Source organism: Falco cherrug, chromosome Z, assembly GCF_023634085.1.
Source record: "Falco cherrug isolate bFalChe1 chromosome Z, bFalChe1.pri, whole genome shotgun sequence".
Classification (NCBI taxonomy): domain Eukaryota; kingdom Metazoa; phylum Chordata; class Aves; order Falconiformes; family Falconidae; genus Falco; species Falco cherrug.
This window is the reverse complement of record NC_073720.1, coordinates 43,532,269-43,543,273: the sequence shown is the minus strand read 5'-3', so window position 1 is coordinate 43,543,273 and position 11,005 is coordinate 43,532,269. Positions and strand designations below refer to the sequence as shown.

Genomic DNA, 11,005 nt, shown 5'->3' with positions numbered 1-11,005 from the left:
TGGCAGGACCTTTGCGGGTTTTCTCAGCGTAACGGCCCGTGAGAACCGCATGCGCCACAGCGCTCCCGGCCCGGCGGCTCCCGCGGGCTTGGGGTCAGCGCGTATCCCCCGCCGGTCCCGGCCGCCCCGAGCCGCGCAGCAGCCGGTGGGTGCAAGGCCGCGGCCGCGACCGGGCACTTCCCCCACCCCGCGCCGGCAGCCGCCGCCACCCGCCCGCTCCCCGCCCGCTCCCCGCCCTGCCCCGGTGCCCCGCGCGCCTGCGCACTGCGCGCGGAGCGGGGGGGCGGGGCGTGAGGAGCGGGGGGCGGGGCCGGCGGCGTCGCGGCGTTCCGCGCGGTCCGTGCGGGAGGGGCGGTAGCGGCAGCCGGGGCAGTACCCGAGCCGGGTGGCGGCGAGCGCGCCGAGGTGCGGGCGGCCGGCCGGGGGCTGACGGGCGGGCCGCTTGCCGCCGGTGCGCGGGGGGCTGGCCGGTGCCGGGGCTCGGCGGAGGGGCCTTGAAAGGAGCGCGTGTTTCCTGCCCGCGGAGCGGCGGCCGAGGATGGAGGCGTTCCCGTCCCCCCTGGAGTCCGCGGAGTTCATCGCCGCCCGCAGCGTGGACGTCGCCGTGGACGTGGAGGGGGCGCGGCGGGTGGCCGAGCGCCTGTTCGACAAAGCCGCGGCGGCCGAGTTCGGGCTGGCCGGGTGGAAGAGCCTCCACGAGCTGAACCCGCGGGCCGCAAGCGAGGCGGCGGTGGGCTGGGTGTTCCTGGTGGACACCCTCAACTTCTCCTTCTGGTCCGAGAAGGAGGATCAGAAGTACCTGGTGAAGTACAAGGGTAAAACGTACAGCGGGTACTGGTCGCTCTGCGCCGCCGTCAACAGGGCCCTTGACCTCGGTTAGTGAGCGCCCGGGGCGGGGGCGGGGGGGCGGGGGCCGGGCTGGGGCTCGCCCCGCCGTCTGTGGGCCCCGTCCGAGGTGGGGTGTTGGGTGTGAAATATCGGAGCTGCTTCAGCGACCGGAGCCGTTTCTGCCCGCTGCTGCGTGCGGTGTGACCAGCCCCATGTCCCGCAGGCGGTGCGTGCGGGGGGCGCTGCGGGGGCCGCGTGCCCGAGCTGCCTGGCTCGCGGCGCTGCCGTCTGCTTTCCGCCAAAAACACTGCAAGGAGCGGCCGTGCGTCAGCCCTTCGTGGCTTCTGTTATTTCATGTGTGTTTTTAGAATAAATTGCGTGTTGCCGTGACAAACGGCAAAACGAGACTTAAACTCTGGGCTCATCTGGTACCAGAGCAGCTCCAGTACATCTGAAAACCCTTATGCCTCCAAAACCAGTATTTTAGTGCTCACTCTTGTTGCTGTCATGAGGAAAAAAGGTATTACTAGGTACAGATTGGATTTTTAATTCATTTTCTACATATTTGTAAATCAGGGGAAGGTTTGCGTTGCGGTACTTTCTGTAAATGCAGAACGTGACCAAGGAGCTAACAAAAAACAGGCCTGTCCCGCTGGTACGTTTGCCAGTGTGGTCTGAGACCACCACACTCAAAAGACTAAAAGCACTTGGGGGAAAATGACATATAAATTAAGTAAGGTAGGTTCCTTGGTTGCATGTTGGACATTCTTACCTGTGGAAGGAAGCACTGTGTGCAAACACAGATTTAGTTTTAAGCAGCAGTGTGAGCAAGGTTATCACTGAGCGCTCGGGTCATCTCAAGAGTTGATAGACTCTTTATTCTGACTGTATAGATGCTCTGATTTGTAGCAGGCCACAGCATTAGGGCTTAGGATATGATATGATAGCTTAAACATCTTGGTTTTACTTTTCTGAAGGAATACCTATTACTAGTGCATCATACTTCGCGACCATGACGCTCGACCAAGTTAAGAGTGTATTTCGCTCTGACACAGAGGTGCCCATACCTTTGATTGAAGAAAGACATCGGGTGCTGAATGAAAGTGGAACAGTTCTGTTAGAGAAGTTTGGAGGCTCTTTCCTCACCTGTGTTAAAAAGAGTGAGAAAAGTGCTCAGAAACTACTAGGTATCATACTGGAAAATTTTCCTTCTTACAGAGATGAAGCTGTGTTTGAGGTAAGCGAGTTCTAACATTTAATTTCTTACGACAAAAATTTACTCCTTACTGATTGTGACTTTTAAAAGGTAGCTCTTAGGTTGTCTATGTACATTTTTTTGAGAGGATAGTTGGTTCAGAATTAATGTAGTATTTGTGAATTGTTGGGGTTTTTAATCCAGGAAACAGAAGGTGAACAGAAGCATTTCTGTGGAACTCAGTGTATTAAAAAATAAAATTGAAGGGAAATAAGAAGGAAAATTACTGTTACTTTAATAAATCACACTATTTATTAACAGTAAAAGGATCTTGATTGTCTTAAGTCCTTAACTAGTCAGGAATGCATTTCTAATGACAAGAGTCGCTTTTTCAGCAGAGGAGAGCCATTGTTTTCGTGTGCTGTCTCAGTCTTCATCACTTCATTGTAATTTATGGTGATATACTCCAGGTTCCCAATTAGATCACAACTCCTTTGTACTCCTTAGAAATGCATATTTGAGATAATTTATGCCTGAAAAATTGGATTTTTTTTATCCCCTACCCCACCCAGACAGCTACCAAGCCACCCCTCCCCCTTCTGTCTTTCTTCTTTTACCTTGAGAGTCTCCACAGCTAATGATGGAAATGAAACTCCAGTAGACCTGTGAAACTGTACAACTACTGGGAATCCACATTGTAACTCTTGTTGATTCAACAGGCATTGCTAAAACGGCGACAGGCCAGAAGTAACCCATACTTTTGTCAGGGTTGACAGTATACTGGAGATTTTTGGAGCCATTTTCCTGAAGGACTCTGTTTACTTCCCACTACTTTCTATCTGCTGTATTTTCTGTGTCTCTGGTTTTGCCTGTACAGTCATGATTTTTAATTAGCATTGGTGATGTGTAGCTGCTCCAGTGCACTTTCATCTGTGGCAGTAATCGGCTATTACATCGTTATGTCCAAAGGACTTTATTCTCGTGACAGTGTAGCCTATACTGCAGTTGGTCCATTATTTACTTCCTGTTGTGATTGTTTCAAGTGGGGTTTTTTTTATTTAACATATAAAATTGTGTATGTTCTCTGGAAGAAAGTTTATACATGTCCAATTCGGAAAGAAGCACAGGGAAAGAAGTTTTCAGGACATTTGCAGAAGTTGTGTAAACGTCTTGTTCTCAGTGTTTCCTGGAGAACAGCATTCAAAGACAAAAAATGTGCTTTGCTTTCAGGAATGGTTGTAGCATCTTGACAACAAGGGAAAATCAAATTTGTTTTTAAAAAATGCCATTTGCAAATTGTGGTGATATGAAGGGTGGCAGAATAAAACTAGAAATAAGTCAAATCACCACCTACTTGTATTTCAGATTAGCCATTCCAGTTACATGTTGTTGTTTAGCAGATGTTGTCAGAAGTCAAAAAATCTCTGGGAGGAAAAACCCACAACCCCCTAATACCTTTTTTTCTTTAAGATGTGGATTTACGTTCACACATTGTGCTCATCACAGAGTGAAAACCTCAACAGCATACTGATTGTAGCATACCTTTTAGTTTTTCCCCTTGTGAGTACTCGGAAAAGCTTGTAAATCTTTGCAGGATTAGCACCAGCAAAAAAGTTCATGGCAAAAATAGAGCCATGCATAGTATCTAAGAAAACCGGTATTTGTGAATACACCTTCCACTGGAATTAATTTTCCTCTCTTCTATTTAATGAGCAAGATACACTACATAACACAGAGCAGCATTCATTAAAATTTTCACTAGAACTTTGTTTTCTTAACATTATGGATAAATTGATTAACAGAATGTCTTGTTGTCTAATCCGCGGCATGCCTTTTATGCTTTTCTCCTCGAAATAAAAGGTTGGATGAATTCCAGGGTTTCTGAAAGAATTGTTGGACTTCAGCTGCAGTGTTTGCTAAGTGGAAGTAAGCGAACACTACTGTGTTCTGCGATCCAGATGGAATCTAAACAATTTTTATTCCACTGTGGTGACTTCTATTATGTTTTTCTTTTATTTCAGTTTATTTATGAGCATTCCACGTGATACTTTTTTGTGGTTAGTTGCTGTTAGGTTTTAAGTTGTTGAAGTGTGTGGCACTTCTGTTTTAGTTATGATTTAAAGAATCAGTCACCAATATTTGAGTGAGCGGAGGTTATCTTTCTTCGGCAGCGCTGGGTGCATGGGGGATTGCTCCACCAAAGTCATGCACACCGAGGGGATTTTTCAGTCCCCTCTTTATACAGGCAACTCATACCTATTCATTAATTTTCCAGGAAATCATTTACATATTCATTACACTTCCAGGAACTCATTTACATATCTCGCTAAACTAGTGACCATGATTTAAGTCCTTGTCTTTGGCACGTTGTATAAACAACAGGAGCTTAGGCCCAGATAGCCTTTTTAAAGATGACAAATCCAAGGACTTAGCGATTAGTACATCCGTCATGTTAGCAATAAGGGTCCTTGGACGTTTCCCAACTTTTAGATAAACATAAGTACATCATCCTATAGATAAGTGGTACATCATTCATCATTCAATTAACTAATATGTTTACTTAATGAAATGATAGTTTGTTTCATACAACAATGTAACTCTTACGTGCATCTCTCTGTACATGTCATTTGCTGTATTTATTGATGTTTCAAGTACTTAAATTTTGTAAATATTTTTCATTAGGGGAAAAAGGTGTCTTTCTACAAACGGGCACAAATACTTGTGGCTGATACCTGGAGTGTATTAGAAGGCCAAGGAGACGGCTCTTTTGATGACATTTCTAGTCTGACTATATTTGCTGACTACAGAATTCCTCAAGTTCTTGTTCACTTAAAAGCAATTAAGTATTCTGAAAAACTAATGAAGAAACTACGTGAAGGTTTGTTCCTCCATTACAAATATCAAGTAATCTTACCTCTTGACTTTGTAGACTAAAACTACTGTTAAAATGTAATGTTTTGTCCAGGTAATGCTTATCAGGGTTTAGGGGGCTGTTGGATTTTTTTTTTCTTTTGCTCCAGGAAATGAGGACTTCCTGTGTAGTGAGGGGGTAACAGGAAGGAACTTACTCTCTAATAGTGAATCTGGAATGAGATCTTAAGGTTATGTTTTTATACAGATCTAACTGTTCCGTGGATTAAACATGGATAAAGAAGGATTAAAGAGTCTCGAAGCCAGTTGATACCAGTTTCAGAAGGGCTGCTGTTGCTAGAAACAGTTCTCAGCATGAGTATAGTTGTGATTTTTGAGTTGTAGATAAAAGAAGCAATAATTTCTTCATTAGCTCAAAGATGATGTAGAAGCGTGGGGATTCCTCTTTATCTGTACTGAACTGCTAATGACAAGCAAGGTAATATTATAAGCACCCATTAAAAACAAATTGCTTTAAATGAAACTAATTGCATAAGATGAGTCTCATTTTTCAGCATGGTTCCATCTTCCAGTACTTATTAACTGTGAACTTCAGTGAATAAAAGCATAAAGCAATCCCTTTTCCACTGTAAAATGACTGTATTTAGACGTAGGTCTGCTATTATGCAATTTTAAAATTACACAGCAATATAAATGCAAAAGATTTAAAGATTAATGCAATCACACATGGATCTTAATAGAATGGGCATATATGTATGCACCTATATATCTTTATATTAAATAGGTCATGTAGGCAATTTATCTTTTCCATGAATCCTAGTAAGCAGATTCCCATCCGAGTCATGCAAACAAATGAGTGCTTTTAAATTTTTATAGATAACAGTTTTTTGGGTTTGTTTTATTTGGGGTGTGGAGTTTGGGGTTTTTTTCTTTAAATCTTAAAAGTTATCTGGCAGAAAATATACTGTCTCAGAATTATGTTTGAATATCCTTTTTGCCTCCACAAGCAAAGAAGTAGTCCTGTAGTATGCAATATAACATAAACACCTGCTCTGCTCTTAGATCACATTCTTAGAATACAGTATGTTGTTTTAATTGAACGGGAGGTAAACTTGTGTCTGTGGTAAAATCAAAGTAATAGCTAGGAGATGTTTAGCAACATTGTTGGTAATTTTAATGTAAGACCTAGAATAGACTAAAAGTATGGGGGTGGGGGGGAAGCAAATTCAGGCCATGCTGGAGCTTTTGTCTTTTGAGCATAATTGGATTGCTGTCTCTTATGTCCTTTAGGAACAGTTTTCCAATCTGGAGATAAAGAGGAGGTGGAGATCCGTGGCTGTTCTATTTGGTGTTGCGCATTGATTTGTAAGCACCTGCTTGAGCTCTATGAGAAGAAGGGTCAGGACATGCGTGAGAAGATCAATGCAGTTTTACTTGATTATCATCTTTGGGACTATGCCAGGGATCATCGGGAAGAGATGAAAAATACTCCATTTCACCGAGTACGCTGTATATATTACTAAATCCAGTCTGACAGCTATTCTATTGATGCATAATCTTTTGAGTTGCAATTATTCTTTTCATAGGGTGATTTGTAGTATATGAATTTTGGAACTGGCTAACTCAAGTGCTCATTTTCTGATCATGCGTTAACTACTAGCCTTTTGTTTTGGTTTGGTTTTTTCCTCTGAATCTTTGACTTGCCATGGATGGAGTTAATAGCATAAACTTTGCTGGACAATCCCTGTGAACACAGGGTTTGTTACTCCCTGCTTTGAGTTCTGTACTTGTGTTTCACACATGTCTGTGCACGGGGACCGGCTTATCTGTGGGTGGGCCCCGCCTGCCTGTGCCTTCACACGCCTGCGCCGGGGCCGTCTGTTGCTGGTGTTCAGCATGCGCTTGCCGCGAGCGGAGCCGTTCCACGCCTTAAATAAAGAGTGCCGTGACAAGCCGCGCGGGCCGTGTCTGCGTTGCCGCGGGCGTGGGCGAGGCGTGAGGGAGCGCAGCCGCGGGCCGCCGCCCTCCTGCCGCCGCCGGGGGGCGCTGTGGGCGGCGGGGCGCCGGGCGGCGCCGCTCTGCTGCGGGGCCGCCGGCGGACGTTGCTGCCGTTGCCTAGCGAGGCGCCGTAAACAGCACGCAGGGACCAGCCGCCGCCCCGCCTGGCGCCGCCGCGGCCCGCCGCCTCCCTTCGCCCGGTCCTGGCGGCCGTGCTGGAGCTGGGGGTTGCGGGACGGCGGCCGCGCCGGAGTGGTAGCAGGGCCCCGCCAGCCCGGTCGTCAGCGTCCGGCGGCCCCGGGCAGCTACCGAGACCCGGGCGTGATCCGCTTCCCGGCTCCTCTCAGGTTAGGAGGAAAAGGCGCACTTCGAGGGGCGGCAGACGTGGGAGATGCCCTGGCCCGCTAGCCCTGCCCGCAGAGGCCTTGCGGAGCATTTGCTCCTGCTTCCTGGCAGCCGAGAGCGTAGGGTGTATCGACAACAAGTATTTCTGAGGCCTTGGCGTGCACCTGTTTCATATTCTTGCATTCTTTTATCAAGTAGTGAATAGGACTTGCCTCTTCTCCCCCCTTCCCCCCCCCCCCCCCCTTCCCGTGATTTTTTTTTTTTTTTTTGTAACTATAATTTTAAAAGAGAGAGGGGAATGGCCAAGCTTCAAAGCAGTACTTGCTATGGGATAAAAACAATGTACCTGGGTAAATAAAACAAGAAGTCGATCAAAATGGGCTTCAGATTTGTGGTTAGTAAGTTTATATAGCTGTTCCTAATCCCCATGTCCTTCACGATACGGGTGATTCTGCTCTCATGCTTTGCTTACTTGTTTTAATTCTGCACAGTTAAAATGGAGCTTCTGTTTTTTCAACTTCAGGTATTTTCTCAGCTCTGGATGGCCAAGCCTCAAACTAAATGGAATAAAATTAAATGCAAAACCTCTTCTTTTCACAGACACAAGACAACGGTTTAAAGCTGTTTTCAATAAACTTGAATTTTGGGGGCTTAGTTGATGAGTTCTGCCAGTTTGGTAATACAGCTTTCTTAATGGCAGTGTGTGGGAGTTCCGCAGACTTTCTCTTGCACTGAAAAGATAATTAGGAAAAAAATAATAATAAAAAAGAAGTGTTGGAAGTCAAGCAGTACCTGTGAGGGTTTCTGAATGTTCATGAAAGACAGCTGTAAAGAAAGGCTATTTCTTGATATTTACAGTTGTGCTACTGTACATTGCTTTATTGTAAGAATGACTACACAGGGAGCAGTATAAGGAAGCATGGTGGCTAAGATGTATAAGTAATAAAAATAATTACATATGCACTTAAAGATGCATATTAAAATCAGAGGAACGCTTTATGTGTAGTAATTAGATACATTTAAAATTACACCTTCTTTGTAGACAACACAACTACTTCCTGTGTGCTTGTCAAGTTACAGATGCTTGGTGCTTCTTAAATGGAAGATGGTTTTAACACGTGTGTGTATATACATACAACCAATGGAGAAAAAGGTTTTGTTTGACTGATTTATATTGCCTATGCAGCATGAATATAGGAATAGGAAAATGAGAGGATTCACTGTAAGCATATGCTTTTTTAGCAGTGTTTATTAACAAGCTATTACAATATTGTTGCATCATATGGCTGCATTATTTTGGCATGAAAAATCAGCTTTCAGATTTAAGGTTAAGTCGTCTGCCTTGGAAATTAATAGAGGTAAAATCAACTAATTTATTGAACAGCTATTAATATAACTGGGTTTATATCAGGTACTTTTCAAGAGTGTAATGGTGCTTCTGTATTCTTTAGGAAATGTCAACTTCCTACTTCAGCAGGAAATTAATTCTTATTATATAACATGGAACACTTTTTTTTCTTGTTGCAGACAACTACAAATGAGTTTGACACAGGAGTGGTAACAGATTTCTGGTTGACTATGTGAATACGGAGTGGGGAGCACAGGGATGGAGTCTGGCATGGTGGAGATCCCAGTTAAAGTAGCAGTTCGAATCAGACCTCTGCTTTCCAAAGAAGTACTTCATAACCACCAAGTGTGTGTGAGATTAGTCCCAAATACACAGCAAATTATCATTGGGAAAGACCGTGTCTTTACTTTTGATTTCGTATTTGGCAAAAATTCAACCCAAGAAGAAGTTTATACTGTTTGCATTAAGCCTCTTCTAGTGTCTTTGACTGAGGGATACAACGCTACAGTGTTTGCATATGGACAAACAGGTTCTGGGAAGACTTACACCATCGGAGGTGGCCACATTGGTAGGTTGTAGAAAGTCTGAGTTTTTTTTAAACTGGTGAGCAGTGTCTTTGTACATGTTAAATAATATTTAATACATAGGAGATGCTGCTGCAGAATTTTTAAGGGCTAATGAAAAAAGGAATAGTAAAAAAAAAAAAAAAAAGCTTCCAAATTTTATGTGATAGTTGAACTGTTCTAAAAACTAATTCCCTATAACTTAGGCTATACCAAAAAAAAATCAAAGAAAAAACAATTTATAAAGAGCTCTTTCTCATTCCTCATTTTAACATGCAACTTAAACTAGAACTTCTTCCTAAAATGCAGTGTTTTCGAAATTCTTGCTACATTTATCTTACCTTGAAAATGTCCACTTTAAGTGATTGTTTACTCACTCTTTGCTTTTTTGGTTTTATTTTGAGAGACATTTCTATGACATGAAATTTATGATTTAAGTCTTCCAAATAGATATAGATATATTATTATAGATAATCTATAGGTTCTATAATTTTCCTTTTATTTAGAGTCATAGAATCACAGAATCATTTAGGTTGGAATCTTTTGATTGATTGATTTTTATTGATAACCTTTAGGATCATCAAGTCCAACCTTTAACCTAGCCCTCCCAAGTCCACCACTAGGCCACGTCCCTAAGTGCCACATCTACATGTCTTTTAAATACTTCCAGGGAGGGTGGCTCAAGAACTTCCCTCTGCAGCCTGTTTCAATGCTTGAGAACCTTTTAAGTGAAGAAGTTTTTCCTAATATCCAATTTAATGCCCTTGCAATGTTGTTGCTGACCATAAAGAGTAGAAATAAGGAGGAAATCTATACTCTGAGCAGAGTATAGATTTAAAGTAGACTCCGTCTTTTTCATGACTTTCATGACTATAACATTATTTAATTTAGAACTTAACTTTGAATCCTATTAATGGATGCATACAAGTATTCTGAACCCCAGAAAAACAAATGTTTACAAAAACTCTTGGGAACACTAAGCTCTTCAGATTCCTTAGTATGTTGAGCAGCAAATCTCTCAGACTTCTTTCAGTCTTCAGTCTTTGTAATTTACGTTGCAGAATGATTGCAATCCTCTGTGACATCTTTGCTCATATTTTAGCTTCAGTTGCAGAGGACGAAAAGGGCATAATACCACGAGCTATTCAGGAATTATTTCAGCATATTTCTGAAAGCCATCACATTGACTTCCATGTGAAAGTATCTTATATAGAGGTTTACAAGGAAGAACTTCGAGACTTACTGGAGCTGGAGACTTCTGTGAAAGAACTACATATCCGAGAAGATGAAAAAGGAAATACAGGTGGGATTTCAGTTCTGAAATTTGATGTGTTGCGTTTCAGTTGTGTGCCCAAGTTACTCTTGTATTCTCTTGAAAGAGCTTATTCATTACTGATGCTAGAAAAAAGTTGAATTTTCCAAATATAAACCAGTTTTGCTGATTTTTGGGTTTGGACACCTGTGAACGATATAGATGTTCCATCAGAAATGGCAACAAATGATGAAGTACAAATGCAGTTATTGCTTCCACAAATGCTGTCTAGAAACACAATAATCTGTGATTATTCACTTGAACAAGTATTTTAAGGTTAAACCTCTGCTTCTCCTTATAACTGTTAAGCCACTCATACTCTAAATATCTGTCCCACTCTTACTATGAAATGAGCGGAAGAGAACAGTTCATTAAGAGTAGCATCTGGTGGGTTTTAGGAAGCTTTGAAACTGCCACTTACCCCATAGTTCTCCTGTCCACTGCATGAAAAAGCTAAAACAATCCACAACAGGGATATTTTATTATGAAATTGTATAATCTTTATTCTTTTCTCTCTCTCTTTTCTCTCTCTCTTTTCTCTCTTT

The 11,005-nt window shown here is 43.1% G+C and overlaps 2 protein-coding genes across 2 annotated transcripts in view; both read left to right on the top strand.

Moving 5' to 3' along the window:
* The first annotated feature begins 320 nt into the window (after positions 1-320).
* Positions 321-6,848, top strand: QNG1 (Q-nucleotide N-glycosylase 1). The gene is made up of 4 exons (XM_055699295.1): positions 321-875; positions 1,806-2,065; positions 4,706-4,901; positions 6,185-6,848. The coding sequence occupies exons 1-4, from the start codon at positions 539-541 to the stop codon at positions 6,415-6,417; spliced, it is 1,026 nt and encodes a 341-aa protein (XP_055555270.1). The 5' UTR covers positions 321-538; the 3' UTR covers positions 6,418-6,848.
* KIF27 (kinesin family member 27) overlaps positions 6,269-11,005 on the top strand; it is a 32,099-nt gene continuing 27,362 nt past the window's right edge. The window contains 3 exon segments of the mRNA XM_005441386.4: positions 6,269-6,396; positions 8,765-9,153; positions 10,251-10,451. Of these exon segments, the coding sequence (XP_005441443.2) occupies positions 8,844-9,153; positions 10,251-10,451 (511 nt within the window). The 5' untranslated portion in view covers positions 6,269-6,396; positions 8,765-8,843.